General features: G+C 40.0%; 1 protein-coding gene across 1 annotated transcript in view; it reads right to left on the bottom strand.

The window, feature by feature from the left end:
- Positions 1-16636, bottom strand: part of DOCK8 (dedicator of cytokinesis 8) — a 200976-nt gene extending 184340 nt beyond the window's left edge. Inside the window, 1 exon segment of the mRNA XM_015565032.1 lies at positions 16540-16636. Within this exon segment, the coding sequence (XP_015420518.1) occupies positions 16540-16592 (53 nt within the window). The 5' untranslated portion in view covers positions 16593-16636.
- Between the last annotated feature and the right edge of the window lie 6 nt (positions 16637-16642).

Raw genomic sequence — 16642 nt, 5'->3', positions numbered from 1 at the left:
TTGGGGGGGGGGGGAACATACTGATTAACTTTTCAAAGAACCAAAAATAATTTTTATTTAAAAATTTTTTGCTAAGTGCCGGTGTGTGTGGGTGCATGTATGTGTGTGCTGTATGGAGACTGGCTTTGCAAATGAGTTACAACCTTATTTTATGTTGTTGTGGTGGCTGGTTTTTTTTAATTGTTAAAATATTTTTATTGATTTCAGAGTGGAAGGGAGAGGGAGAGAGAGACACTGAAACATCAATGATGAGAGAATATTATTGATTGGCTGCTCCCTGCACAACCCTTACTGGATCGAGTCTGCAACCTGTGCATGTGCCCTTGACCAGAACCAAACTCAGGACCCTTCAGTCTGGAGGCAGATGCTCTGTCCACTGAGCCAAACCGGCTAGGTCTGTTTGTTGTTATTGTTTTAACATTTCTTCATCTCTACTTTCAGGTGGATTCATCTTGCCCTTTTTTAGTTTTACCTTTCTGAGCATCTACCAAGAGTGAGACCCTATGCCAGGTGTATGACATGTCACCTCATTGACTAATCGCACATTAAATATGGCACTTATTTCCATTTTATAGTCATTTCCTTAATATGTGTGTGATGCTCTTTGGTTTATGTAGCATTTTCAGAGATAATATTTCATCTGACACTGTGATGTTGGTATTATTATTATTTCTGGTTTACAGATGAGAACGGAAATTAAATAATTTGCAAAAGATGTTCCCATTGAGAATCAGTGAGCGGAGTTGGGACAGGAGTCCGACTTGTTTGCCTCCTCAAACTCCAACTTGAATGTCTACACGGTTTTCCCTCTGCAGTGAGGGTTTTGTGAGTTGTTATTATCACAACTGTTAACATGAATAAAGCTGACTGATTTCACAGATTATTAAAATGATTAAAAGGCAAATTAAACAGGAGGATTCAACAGACCCAAAGTGAAGCAGTCACAAAAGTAAAGTAACTCAACTGCTCATCAAAACTGTCCTGTCATGGAGAGGAGGTTGGGCTGGACACCATTACTCCGCAAGTGGGAGTTTTAGAATGCTTCTTTCTCTTACACCAGAAATACCTTGTTTCCTGCCAAATAAAATATTAATTCTAAGTTAATCATTCAAACTCAGTTTAAAATATCTTAATCTTGTGGTTTTTCCTGAAATATTTTAAAGCTGATTGATCTAAAAATAAAAATAAAAAAATAAATAGCTGAGCACTCTGGCTCCGTATCCATCTGTGGGATTTCTAGAAAGTGTTCAGTTGCACACGACACTTCTGGTGTCCTTGACTGTGATTTTAAATTGTTTTTCTACTATATTATTCTCACTGTCTCCTCAAATCTCAGGTGCTTCAGCCATATGATTTGGGTTTTGCTTCCTTTGTAGCCTCCACACCCATCTCCCTGTGACTTAGACCACATGGTTGTTATCTGTCTGCCAACAGCACAGCAGACCAGGCCGACACAAATGTTTATTGGCTCTTCCTTTGGGACTGGGATCCTGTGGCACTGATGGCTAGCTGACTCCCAAAGATTCATGCTCCCCTTTCACAGTGAGGAGTTGTCGATGTAAAGTGACTGCCAGACTAGAACTATATTCCCCAGCCCTCCCTGTGTGTTAGACCTTGTAAGTGATCCTCGTCGATGGAATGTGGCTGGAAGTGATGTGTACCAATTTTGAGTTGAAGTGTTTAAAAACTGGATGCACAATCTTTAACTCTCCTTTCTTCGTGGTCACTAGCTAAATGATGCCAGAATAACCTGAAACTCACAAGATGGCACAGCCATAAGGTGGAAGCAACCTGGGTCCCTTAGTCACTCCTTGAGGGAGAGCTACCTGACATGCATCAGACTGTAACATGACTATGAAATAAGTTTTATGGGGGGGGGGGGGTTAATCCACTGAGATTTGAGTATTGCTTGTTACAGTAGATAGTTTACTTGATGAATATTGGACCTATAAGCCCAGATATCCATCCTCATTAGGCCAGGGTCCTGGAATTAGATGAGCTTGAATCTGCTATAATTATTAATGGGGTGGAGGTGCCATGATGCCACAATGTAAGTTCTGTCACTAATTCACATCCACAGTAATTGTTGGGAATCACAGCAGTTATAATTAGTTGCCTATCAATAACCATTATCTCCTTCCTTCTAACTTAACCCTTGTTTTGTGGGGGATGGCAATGTGCTGGTCTAATAAAACTGCACTTGCCAACCTCCCTTCTAAGTAGCATTAACACAGATATGACCAATGAGATCTCTCTATCAAATGCCATGTGTGAGTTTCTAGAAAATTTCCTAAAGGGGAGCCAAGTTGGCTGCCATACCTCTTTTGCCTTCCCTCTTCCTCCTGTCTTCAATGTTCTTGCAATGCATAGAGTTTCAGTAGCCCTCTTGTGACCATGAGGATGAGAGCCACATGCTAAGGATAGTAGAATACAAAGACACAAGGTATCTGGGTCTCCAGTGGTATCTTGGGCTATCATACCAAGCCTGGATGGCCAACCACTAGAATTCTTGTTATCTAAGAAAATAAATAAGCCCCTACTTTGTTTACGCCACTGTTTACAAAGTGGTCTGTTCCTCGCAGCAGCTAAAAGCCATCCTGACAGATCCAAAGGTGATCCCTCTAAGACAGCCCAGAGTACATATCTTCCTGATGGGTTGGTGTTTCTGCCTCTCGCCTCCTCTCTCTTCTACTCACTCTAATTCTTCCCAGCCCAAACTTATACTGGACCACAGCAGTCATTGAATTTCTAAGCCTGTTTGGTAACTCTTGAGGATAAAAAGCTCACTGGCTTTTTTCCTAGTCATTGAATTTAGCCTCAAATCCTGCTCCTGTGAGTGACAGACACAGCAATTTTCAAGCACTTTCTCTCCTTGATCTTCTCAAACTGCTGCTTCGCCTCTGGACTAGACGGCTCTGCAATCTGGGCTCCATCAATGTAATTATGGGATTTAAGAGAAACCCAAGGAGTTATTAAGATCATTCCTGCCTCCAGGCAGGACTGTGTTTAGCTCTTCCAGACAGATAGCTGTCTTCCATGGGCCAAAAAAAGTCTCTCAGAGAGTATGACTCACAGGTAACTTTGAAGATGTCAGTTTAATCTGTTCTCAGTTTCTCTGCCAGTAAAATGGGTATTTTGACTTTAGCTAGGAATGACAAGACCTTTTGCTTAAATATGTGAAGTTTGAAATGGGATATGATTACTTTCTCTGTTGGGTGTTGTAACCGATTCAAATGGCCCGATATTTTGCAGCTCCTCCCATTAACAGTCTGAGACTATCTCCCTACCCTGTGAAGATAGGCTGCCTTGTGACTTGCCTTGACTAATGAATGTAGCAGCAGTTATGTTGTATGAGTTCTAAACTAGGCCTCATGCAGCCTTGCAGCGTCCACCTTCATTCTCTTAGAATGTTGCCTCCACCATGTAAGGAATACCAAGCTACACTACTGAGGGACAAGAGACCACGTGAAGAGGGACAGCCAACACCAAGGCTGGGACATGTGAGTGAGGCCATCTGAGCCTCACCAGGTAATTGCAGCTACATGAATGACCACACACAGCAAGGCCAGCAGAACTACCTCAGTGAGCCCAACCCTAATTGCCACAGAATCAGGAGGAATAATAAGTTACTGTTGTTTTAAATCACTAAACTGTGGCAGCAGGGCCTTGCTTCCTCTGAAGGCCCCATCAAAGAATCTTTCCTTGCCTCTTCCACCTTCTGGTGGTTCTTGGTAGGCTGTGGTACTCCCTGGCTTGTGGTGGTACAACATCAACCATGGCCTCCGTCTTCAATGGCCTCTTCTCTGAGTGTCTCTGTGCCTCTTCTTATATGGATATCAGAGATTGCCTTAAGGGCCCACCCTCATCCAGTATGATCTCATTTTACTGTAATTATATCAGCAAAACCCTATCTCCAAGATAAGATGACATTCACAGGTACCAGGGCTTAGGAACCTTTTGGAGGGACACAAATCAACCCACAATAGGTAGTTTAAGAGCAAAATGTTAGTACTCTTTCCTACAATTTTTTGTACTTCAAATTTAAGGCGATAGATGTACAGATACTAAAATAGACAGTGGCCTCTACCAGCTTCCTCCATTTCCTCCGAATTGACTCCCTCTGTAACCCTGTGAAATCTGACTTCCTTCCCCACAACTTCACAAAACTGCTGTTTCAGAGGTTCACACTGACCACCGTCAAGGCAAATCCAATGGCTCTTTATTTGTCCTCATAATTTGGCATCTGACCTTTTTAACTGCCTTGTTAGCTTCCTTTTCTAATACTACCTCAGTCAGCCATCTCTTGGCCAAATTCTTCTTGTTTTTGTAGCTCTTTCTTCTTGTACTCACTGGCGATGACTCTTCACCTACGCCCATTCCTTTTTTCTTCCACTATACTTTCCCACTTCGGAAATGTGTCCATTCTTCATCCCCACTCCCAACTCCCTGATGCCTCCCTAATTAATATATATTTTTCCATTTTGATTTATCATTCAACCCCTAAGCCTACAGCTCAAGCTGCCCAATGAAAATGTTGCATATTTTATGCTCATCTATATTAGTTAGGGTAGACTAGACTCAGTGACGCTGTGTTAATGAATAGTCCCAAAGTCTTAGTGGCTTGTGAAAACGAGCCGCTCCAGAAGGCAGGCTGACAGGTTAGCCTCTGTCTGGAGTACTGCTGGTTGTGTAGAATAGTGAGAAATACATGAAATTTGTGCACAAATACAGACACACATACACTCCTCTCAAACATCTACCAGCTAACTCAGGTCACCACATGTATTATGAGCCCTATCCAACCACATTTGCTGTTGCAGCTTTCTATCCAACTTTAGATAAGCGCTTTCAATTGTTTGACCCACTCCAGTGATGGCGAACCTATGACACATGTGTCAGAGGTGACACGAGAACTCATTTTTTTGGTTGATTTTTCTTTGTTAAATGGCATTTAAACATATAAAATAAATATCAAGTCTTTGTTTTACTACGGTTGCAAATATCAAAAAATTTCTATATGTGACACGGCACCAGAGTTAAGTTAGGGTTTTTCAAAATGCTGACACGCTGAGCTCAAAAGGTTCGCCATCACTCTCTTAAAGCTTCACCTTGAAGTGACCACATCACTTTCAACAAGGTGAAAGAAATATCCACTCTCAAAGAGGGACAACAAATATACATAAATGTGCAGTCTACTATATTCTCTTAAAATAAAAACTATAAGAGAAATACAAAATTATCCTCTCAAAACTAACTCTAATTCCTAATTTTTCACAATTCCACGTTGGCACCATCTTTATCCAATTCCCTCACAATGGCAATTTTGGTGTTATTTCTTTTATAAATATTAGTTTGTTACAAAAACAGTCTTTGAAGAAAATTTGGAAAACTAGACACAAACTAGTACACATACTTCACATATACTTAGAAACAGAAATCTAAATCAATACTATTATCCAGGTATAACGCTTATAAACATGTGGGCATATATTCTTATGGTTCCCTCCCTATTATATGTAATATATATATATATATATATATACATATATATATATACACTATAGATAGTGAGATGTGCGCATACTCATTTTTTAATTAAAATATCATACTATACATATAGCTGTGGCTGTTTAAAAAATCAAGATAAGTTTTTCAATATTTTCTTTACCTTCCTTATTTAAAAGCATCAGATGATAATGACTTGCAAATTTAATTAGTCAGCTATGACCTCTCCCGAGTCTCAAATTCCTAAACAAAACTACATAGTAGATAATCACATTTGAATTTCTAACATGCATCTTAGACTTAACCCCTAGAGTGCTGGGGAGCGCGATCACGCTCCTCCTGTCTTTCGCCAAAAGTGCCGGGAGCGCTATCAAAGCTTCGAAATGGCGTCCAGTTCTAAGTCTGCTTTTATTAGTGATGATGATATTGCTAAATATATCAATGTAGTAAAGGTTTCCTTAAGTTTTTGAATATGCAACTTCATTTACTTGCGAGTCATAATTTTTTTCCTAAACTGCTGTAAAATCAGCAAAAATGCCTTGGCAATTTTAGCATAGTTCCTAGGATATTGGTTGGCACTCAGAGGGTTAATATGCCCCCAATTATATTCTTGGTTCACCCAAAAAGCCTGCTCATCCTCCAGTCTTTTCCACATCTGTTAAAAGCATCAGATCCACCCATCACTCCATCATTGAAGACATCTTGATTTCTCTTTTTTTCTCACTGTCCCTTACCCCATACCCAATCCATCAGTCCAACCTCTAAAATACACTTAGAGCTGACTGCTTCTCTGTTCTCAGCTGGTGTCCTGCCACCATAATCTTTCCCCAGGACACTGCACCACCTCCCAACTGCTCTCTTTACTTCTACTCTTTGTTTCTCTACATGGTAACTAGAGAGATCTTTTAAGCACAAAAGTCAATGACACCATGCCTCTGCTCCAAAACCTTCCCAGGGCACTTAGACGAACACTTCAACTTTCCCCATGATTTACACAGCCTTTCCATGGTTTGGTTTCTGCCTATGTTTCTCCTCATCTCTACCGCTCTCTCCCTCATTCACTCTACTTCAGACATACTCATTGGCTCTTTCTTATCTCCCAACACACCAGACTTTTCCCAGCAGCCGCACTTACTAATTCCCCTGCCTGTCTTGGCCAGAGTTCTCTCCTCAGGAATGCGTTCCTTGACCATTCTCTCTAAGGTATCCACACAGACCCTTGAGGCCCTTTGACATTCTTTGCATAGCACTTATTGTATCTGATATTTCCTTGTTTATTTCTTTATTGTGTTCCCACTGGAAAATTACTTCCTTTAGAAAAATAACCTTGTCTGTCTTACAGCTCTATCCTCTGCACTTAGAACACTGCCCTCAATATTCACGAAATGAGCACATGAATAAATATTTAGTTGCTTTTCCGGTCCAGTAGATTCCCTTGGAAGCACTTGTAGACAGTCTCCTTTCTTTCCATTCTCCTTACCCCAGCCTAATCCCAGACCTCATCATCTCACATGGGAATGACTGAAGCTCCCTCCTTATCCCTCTTATTCAACCCCCTCCAATCCATCTGCATACTAATAGTTATTCTCCCCATTAGTTCAGTTTCTGTCACTCACCTCGGGGCCTGGCTGAAGTCTCACCTCCTCACCCTCCAGGGCTGCTGCAATGTCTTCCCCCCTGAGTTCTGTCAACATTCCTGTTATTAACCCTTACCCAGCCAGAAAACACCATCTCCTGTGTTCTACATCTTTTGCATTTATGTTAACTTGCTTACTCCAGGGCATATACTGGTTTATGGTTTTGTTTGCCTCTCATAATGCCTAGAGAAAGCCATAGGCAATCAAAAAAGCTACTGCTGAGTTGAATGAAATTATTGGATAGGCAACAAAATACAATAGGTAAACTGGCTACTCCTTCTAAAGGGATACCATCAAAATAGATGGTGAGTCGAAATGGAAGAGTAAAATACTAGGGAGGTGAAGCAAACCACCCAGACTGTCCTCAGGGAGGTAACAATCTTTTTTGGGAGGTGGGGGTGCGGGGGGAGTTAATCCTCCCTAGAGGGTATTTTTTCCACTGATTTTACTGGCGGGGAGGAGGGAAGAGGAGAGAGGAGACAGGAAGAGAAACATCGATGTGAGAAAACCACCGCAACAGGTTGATTCCCCCACGTGCCCCAACTGGCGTGGGGAACATGCAACCCAGGTATATGCCCTTGACCGGAATGGAACCCACTACATGCCGTCCAGGATGGGAGGTGACAATCTTGTTCCCATAGAGAAAAGGTGTCACTATTGCCTTGAAACAACATTTAGTTTAAACAGTAGAATAAAGTGCATTTTAGTGAACTTTGAACCTGACTTTTTCTACTAATATAAAGGAGAGTGGACTGTCATTGTAGTGTAAACTACTGCATGAGGACTAGCACCCCTGAAGCAACTCTAGTTTGCCTCCCTAATGAACTCTGAGCCCCAGGTAGGTAACTTTCCTGAGAACACAATTTCTCCTGAGTGTTCTCAGTCCACAGCAGAAAGCTGAGTACAGAGAACCTAGCAGTTCCACCAAAGAGCATGTTGGCTGTGTGCTGGGTATTGCCCTGTGTGGCAGCCAGGGGAAGCAGAAACTGGGGGAAGCATTTCTCCCTATGGGCATTCTCCCCAGTTTGCCTAATTTGAGGTATGGTGCAGCAGAGGCACCATATCTCCCTGAACAGAGGAAAATCAAGCCTGCCCATTCAGTCACGCTAAGCCAAAATAACAACATAAAGACTTTTGAGCAAATACCACACTCTCTCTTGCTAATCACATATTTTCCTCACTCAAATGTTCTGGCAATACGACAAAATCTTTATCCTTTTATTTATTTTAAATAAACTTAAAACCATATTACCTAAAAATAAACATGTTATCAACTCAAAAGCTTATCTCAGGCCAAATGAAAATTATGGACACATTTATCTGATGGAGAAAATAATGTTTTTTAAGAATTTCCTGGCCATTCCAGGAAGTGAATAATGTGACTATAATGCAAAGAGTGATCGAAAAACATTCCCAGAATGTACACATCTAAATAACTGTTGTTCTCTAGAATTCCGCACAAGAAGTACCAGTTTATTCTGATAGAGCTGCCTTCCTGAAGTCACTTTTGGAACACTTCTTCCCAATTGATTTCAGAGCTACTTTAAAGAGACATGTAAAATACAGCTTCATTATTTTATAGTCCCATCTTATCTTTAATTCAAACTGATATTACCTAATTTAACTGGCTTGCTTGAATACTAGTCACCATGGCTTATTCCAGAAATCATACAATATTATTTATAGATAGGTACATACACACACACACACACACACACACACACACTAAGAGTGCAACTTGGAGATAGCGCTGGCTCTGAAGATGAGAAGAGAGAATAGGAGTAGTGGGAAGAACGATGAGTGAATTCAAATTTATCTGTGTTAAAACAAACAAAAACAGCCAAAATGGAGTCACTTTTGCTAAGCTACATCACCAAACCAAAAGTTAATGACTAACCTAACTGCAGTTTTAGCCTCTTCCAGGACTGGAATTTTAAACCAATCAGCCTGAAATCTGCTTAGCAATAATAGTGAGGTATTTCGCTGATAAGACTCTGTGCCTTCCCCTAAGAAAAAATGTCCTTGCCTGAAATAATACACTCTTTTAACATCTTAGTCCCACCCTTTTTCCGCCTATAAAAACCTTCCATTTTGTTTATTTTTTAAAATATATACTTATTGATTTCAGAGAGGAAGGGAGAGGGAGAAAGAGATAGAAACATCAATGATGAGACAGGATCATCTATCAGCTGCCTCCTGCACACCTAGGGACCCAGCCTGCATCCCAGGCATGTGCCCTTGACCAGAGTCGAACTGGGACCCTACAGTCCACAGGCTGACGTTCTATCCACTGAGCCAAACCAGCCAGGACAAACCTTCCATTTTGTACAGTCCCTCAGAATGCCCTTCTGTTGCTAGGTGGAATGCTGCCTGACTCATAAATCACATAAGAAAGCCAATTATATCTTCAAATTCACTCGCTTGAATTTTGGTTTTGAACGTCCGCAGTGTTCTCTTTTTAAATAAGAATATCTAAATCAAAAGTGACCAAATGTTAACATTTGTTAACTCTGGTCACTGGGCCATCAGCTACTTGCACACATCATTCTCTATATTTTTTACACTTTGCAAGACAAAAAAATTCTCCCCCAAAGGAAAAAGATTTTATACCATAAAATTTATTTTTAAAGTAACTGTACTCTAGTGGAAGGAGACTTGACCTGAGGTGGTGAATACACAATACAATATACAGATGATGCATTATAGAACTGTACACCTGAAACCTATATAATTTTATTAACCAATGTCACCCTAATAAACTCAATAAAAAGGAATAAAATACAATAATTATACTCCAGTCTCTGAGAGCAATTCTAAATAGGTTTCCAAAAATGTAGGTTTTTTTGGATAATGCCTTAGAATAAGTGGTAGGATCCCTCAAGATGAGCATTTTGAAGGTACAACATCCAGTATGGAGGGCTAGGAGGCAAGGGAAGGCTCCCTCCTTTTTCAGTTGGGTTTGCAGACAAGGCTATGACTTATTAAAATTTATTTCCTGGGCCTACCACAGCACTTAGAATATAGTAACCCTCACTAGCTGGAGTGAATGAATGAATGAATGAATGAACGAACTATCAAACTAACCAGCCTAGGATTTACAAGCCTACTAACTCATCCATGTGCCAGAAAGTCAAGAGATGGGAGAAAGTAGAAGGGTCAGTTATTTTACAGTTCTGCATTTCTTAATCTATTTCAGTTTAGCCTGAATATCATTAGGTAATCTGTCTGCTATTTTCATGTTGGACTTTCAAAGGGAAGAACAATGAATTTTATCCATTGTATGATGGAAATGATACGAAAACTTCATGAAGCCTTTGAGATTTCTGAGCAGAGTGATACTAATATGTTGTGTTAACCCCAAAGCCAATCCCAGAGGAAAAGGAACCCAAAGAAATGTGAAAAAAGTCCACCTCTCTATACTCTGATTCAAGGGAAAACACAACAGTGAGTATGCCATCTGGAACCTTATTTTGTAATAGATAGGTATTCTGATTTTCTATTTGCCATTTCATTTAAAAGAGCTAAAGTTTATGCAAAGAAGGGTAGACTGGACTATACTGTAAAGTAAACAGCAAGAGAAAGTGTGACAACTAGAGTCTAAGACAGAATTTAAAAAGAACTAAGTTGCTAGAACAATCTACCATTATCATTAACCCACCTATTCAATGAACAGAGACAGAAAGTGAGAGGCAGGGGTTACCACCATCTTTAGCTGTATATAAAGCAAAGGAAAAGGGAGAAATGCATGACTATTTTAATCCCCAAAGAATGACTTCAGAGGTCATACAGGGACCTGGAAGAGAAGTTCAACAGGAAGAGGTCAGGCACATTTAAGAGAGGGGGTCAAAACGTCAGAATAAAGATTTAAAAGAATGATAAAACCCAGCAGGGTGTGAATGTAAGGAAATTATCACACTGAAGGCTACTGATGGGCATGTAAATAGCGATAACTTCTGGGAGACACTTCGGCCATGTGTAGCAAAAGCTTGAAAAATGTTTTTCTCTTTTGATCAAGCAATTCCACTCCTAGACTTTTTAAGGAAGTATTTTCACTAACACATAAAGATGTATGCATAAGACTGTTCCATTAAGCGCCATACATTATGAAAAATTGGAAACTATCTTAAGGCCCAATAATAGAGAGTTAATTCAATAAGTCATTGCATATCCAATAAAGGCAATTTTATACAACCTAGGTAAATTATAATGTAGATCTACATGGATTGACATGGAGAGTTATTCATATTTTAAAATAAAAAACAAATCCCAGGGCAACATAAACAATACAATCTTGTAAAAATGGAAGGATACACATCCAAATGTCAACAGCTGTGGTGGAAATGTTTGCTTACTGTACTCTTCTATTTCTAATGATGAACATGAATGAAAAGAATAAAGGACAGGAGAAGCTCTGGTTCTGCCACAACCATTTCTGTTTTTCTGATCCTGCATTTGGGCTGAACGCAGTGGGACACAATGTAACGGTCTTATACCATATGCTAACTTTACCATTTGTTTGATTTCACCAAACTCCTGCATAGGGATGCCTTCATATATACTTGCAGAGATTTCAACCTGTTTTTATTCTGTGTGCCCCCAAACTGTCAATACTGTGCAAACTCCAGAAGCACAGGGACCACACTTACCCACACTGTAAAAACTCTGTTGTGTTTTCCTAGAGCCTAGAGAACCTTAATGGCTGCTGACTGGTAATAAATTAGATGGGACATTTTTGGTATAGAGATAGCACATTCCTCTTGCCTTTTATTATTGACCAAGATGTGAAGAAGCCCCCGGTTGTTCGCCACCACAATGAACTAAGAGCTCCTGTTTCTTTGCCTTCTCCAGCAAGAAGTCTGAGTATTGTCACATGCCTGCCTTCTCAAGGTCCCTATTAAAAACGATGGAAACATCACCCCATTCCATCACTAGCTCAGTGTGGGGATTGACACAGGAGACCTAGTCCCCTGAGCACTATCACATTATGTAATTTTATCTTCTTTTCCATGTAGAAGTAAACACTAGCTTCACACATACATGTGAATTGTCATAGCTCAAAATTTCACCCTGGGAAGTTTTGTTTTTTTTTCAATTGCACAAGATGCCTAGAGTTCGAGTGGCTTTCCCAAGAATCTGAGAGAAAATGATTCTGAATGTGTAAGGCCAAATTCTGAGTTCAGTTGCCTGAAGCCTCTACTATTGGTCTTTGGTCTAGAATAGATCAGACAAATGAAGCAATTCCTGAAAGCATTAACACCCCCCTCTGCCATCACTACTAAAGAATACCACTGTGCCCAGCCAGCGTGGCTCAGTGGTTGAGCATCGACCTATGAACCAGGAGGTCACGGTTCAATTTCTGGTCAGTCAGGGCACATGCCCAAGTTGTGGGCTCGATCCCCAGTGTGGGGAATGCAGGAGGCAGCTAATCAATAATTCTCTCACATCATTGATGCTTCTATCTCTCTCTCCCTTTTCTTTTCTCTCTGAAATCAATAAAAATATTTTTTTAAAAAGAGTAGCACTGTTACACTGCAGACATACATTTATACATATAAGTACATATATATTGCTATGCTTGCATCATCTTTGCAGACAAAAGTAGCAAATACTTCTCAGGAAGATCTCTAGACCTTCAACTTGTTCTGGTTCTTATGTTCAAAATTACTGAGGCCGTTTTTTAATGCAATCTGTCTTCTTAGCTCCTTGTATTGATCTTCCATAAATCACTCACTAATATTATGCTTAATATTTTGTTCCTTTTTTACACTGATGAAATAAAGATATATAAAGTTCTTGGCACATAGTAAATACTCAATAAGTGTCAATTTTTTTAATTTTTTTAGATAAAATAAGATGGCAGCATGATATAGTGGTTAAGGGGGAGGATTCTGGAGCAAGGTTGCCTGCAGTTGAATCGCAGCTCTGCTTGTAATTAGCTATTTGTGACTTTTGGAAAACTTTCATAACTTCTCTGTGCTCAGTTTCTTCACCTGTAAGGTGGAAATAGTACTGTTCCTACTTTATAAGGGGCAAATGAGTTATAATATGTTAAGACTTAGACCAGTACCTGCCATAAAGTAACCATTATATAAGCATAAGCCATTATCATTTATTCTTTCAATCCTGAATGTCCAAAGGGTCATTAATGTTTTTTCTGCATTTTGCACTTTTGTCCTCTTTATCCAAGTTCCTTATTTTATTTTTAATATTTGATCAAGTTCTACATCTATTCTGTGCTTGAAAGAAACAAAAGACCTTGTTTAATGAATTTTCAGAATATTAGTAATATTTTTTATAATCTATGAAAGCACTAAATGCCAGTAATAAATAAAGGTATTGATAAGTCTTGGTGCTCACACAAAAACTGTATTATGACATCTAATGCAGCAGTGCCTGAAATCCCAAATGCAAACATTATTATGAATGGCCTAATTCAGATCTAGTCTTTGGGCACAGGAAGTCAGTATCAATTAAACTGAAATAAGGACAAGTATATACCATTTATAAGAAATTAAATTTTGTTCTTCCAGCTCAGAAAAAGTCAATGGTGGATTTTTTTCTCTTATATCTCCCTGAGCTGTGGGTTCTAGAGAAATGGTTAAATGTAAAAAGTCATACAATTACTTAGTGCTTAAAACAAAAGTCTTATATGATGATTTTCAACACATGAAAATTTAGGCTTCATAAGAGCATGAGAGAGCTAGGGCAATCGTGGGGGAATGGGCATTGATGGGCATTCCCAGGTTCCTCCTTCACTTTGGCCCTGTCCCTGTACTGGGCAATGCTGCTTGCAAGAAGCCACAAAATTTGAGAACTGTGGGGACATTCTTTTCCTACTATGAGGTAAGTCTGTTTGTTCACTCTTTCTTGAGGTTCTTTACAAATAAAAATTTTAATACATGAGATTTCAACATTTCCTCAATAGGAAGCATATTAATTTTACTCCATAAACATTTTTAGGGGATAGCGTGTATTATTCTGAGTAGAAAGGTGAGAAAACATGAACCCATGTTGAGTGTACTGATGGCCATATTTCAACACTGTCTTACTTTTTGTAAGTTGATCTGTTTAAAAAAAATAATATGTAGGCATTCGAGGGAAAACATTTTCTTTTTCAGCTGTAAAATTGCAAAATATCAGTTAGTTTGTTTAGATATTAAACACTGACCAGAATACAGAACAATTTGCCAATGCTGCTACTGAAATGATTTTTTTTTTAAATTAACTCCCTCTTGCTTTTAAAGGAAATTCTTGAGATACATGGATCAAAATAGCTCATGGCCAATTAAGAGCACAGTTTTGGGGGCAGTTTGTAATCCTAGCTCTACCACTTCTGCTTGTGTGGCCTTGCAAAAACTGCATGGCCTTCTGCAACTACATCTCCAAGCTTCATTTTCCTATTCTACCTGAGGCTTCATGTGAATCTTATAAGATTTTTGTAAGGATTTAGTGATATAACCCATTAAAAATGTAATGCAGAGTCTGGGGCATGGTAAGTGATCAATAAATGGTGAGTTTTAATATTATTTAAATACTAGGTATATCCTTATTAATCCACTCCTTTAAACAATAAGTTATGCCAACCTCCTTAGCACAGCTCTTCGACCCCATACACAAAATGTTCAAAAGGGAAAAAGAACCCCCAAAATAGGATCACTCAGTCTTTATTATTGCCTGAGAATTAGGAAAACTTTTATATTTTATTTAACTTGAGCGGGGCTCTTCTTGGTCAGATGGTATCACTCATTCTGTGCCACTGGGTGTGTTTGATATTCTCAGCACAGAGATAGACAGTATATGAGGGAGAACATCCACCCCAAGGCAGATCCAACCAGACACGGGCATCACCATACCCAACCCAAACTGGTCTCTGTATGTAAAGTTCTCCAAGGTCAGCTTTTCTTCCTACCTTTCTTTCTTAGGATCTCAAAGAAGTGATAATAGAGATGATGATGACAATGATGAAGTTGATAGTAATGCTGATGAGGATAACTAACATCTATTCTGAACCAGGCACTACAAGCACATACTATTTCACTTAATCTTCCTGACAGTAATAAAAGATAGGTACTATGATCATTTGAAATATAAAGAAACCCAAGTTCAGAGAGGTTAAATAACATATCCATTGTCACTTAGTTAGCTTGTAAGAGAGAGCTCATCTGCAAGCAGATCTGATTCCAGCCAGGCCACACCAGTCTCACTGCTGTTTTCAAGAATGCCTACAGGATGAGTTCAGGTCCTGCTGCTCTCTCTAGATTAACTTCATCCAACCCACAGTCTTTTTCTGCCTGGGTCACACTTCCTGACCTCAAATTCACAAGGATGGAGGAACAGCAGCTATGACAAGTGGTACATACATCAGTAACTTCATTTGACCCCCATAATCGCCAAATGAATCGCCCCTCCTGTGAAACATAATGCAGAAAAAAATCCCCATAGGGAGATCACTGATGTACCTTATACCTTTTGACCTCCAACATCAATATACAGTACGCATTAATAATTAAAATCATTTTAAAGATGAAGAAATAGGTAAGAGAAATGGTTTGCTCACAGCTACAGTGCAGGTAGAAATAAAATTGCCTATAAAGCTCAATATGCCCTCTGGAAGTCCTTACTGCCTCTTTTATTCTGGACTTCTAGTTCCTTCTCTCAAACCTCTTCACACACTAGCAGCCCATAAATTTCCTATGAAACCAGCCTTTCAAAGGCTCAGCTAAAAGACTAACGAATCCTAGCGCAGTGAGGGCAGTAGAATAATAAGTTGATCCTTCAGGACGAGTTTCATATTATCTTTTAACCAGACAGTCTAGATTTCTTAAGACAAGACAAAAATGTCTCCAAACACTTGTCAGCAGTTTTCAGTGGTGGAAAAACTGCAGTTAAAGCACCTCTGGTGAGAACTTGGAGCCGCAAATGTGCTCGAATTTAGTTGGTACAACAGTGACTATGAATGGGATGGCGAGTGCTGGATCCATGTGCTTTGCTGGAGCGCTGTAAATGTAAAAATGCCAACCACAGGCCACTCCTTTTGTTTATTTAAATGGAGAATTTTAAAAATTACTTTTTCCACTTCATAGCTTCTTTGGGCCAGGGAATAAAAATAGCCATGTCAGCAGGAGCCAAACTTTTTCTGGAAAAATAAAACGAGAGGGGCAAGAGTCCTACTCAGGACAAGTGAAGTCTTAAAGCCGCTGCCTCAGAGCAAACCTCTCATTTCAGCTCCTTCTTCACTCGCCCCGTCGCAGAGCAGCGTCTAAATAAGGCGCATTTGGTGAGAAAAGCCGGGACCTGCTACCCCTACGCCCTTCACACTCCCAGTCCCGCCACCTGTCAGAACCCTGTGAGGGCGGCGCAGGCGGGCGGGGTGGGAGGCGGCCCTGGCGCATCTTACCTGTTGATCTTGAGCACGAACGCGCGGCGCTCTGCGCTCGGCAGCGTGGCCATGGCGCGCCCGCGGGTCGGCCTCTAGGGTCGAGGGGTGCAGACGGCGGGGA

This window comes from Myotis davidii, unplaced genomic scaffold (assembly GCF_000327345.1).
Source record: "Myotis davidii unplaced genomic scaffold, ASM32734v1 scaffold616, whole genome shotgun sequence".
In the NCBI taxonomy this organism is placed as follows: domain Eukaryota; kingdom Metazoa; phylum Chordata; class Mammalia; order Chiroptera; family Vespertilionidae; genus Myotis; species Myotis davidii.
The sequence above is the reverse complement of the archived record's forward strand: the minus strand, read 5'-3'. Positions and strand labels throughout refer to the sequence as shown.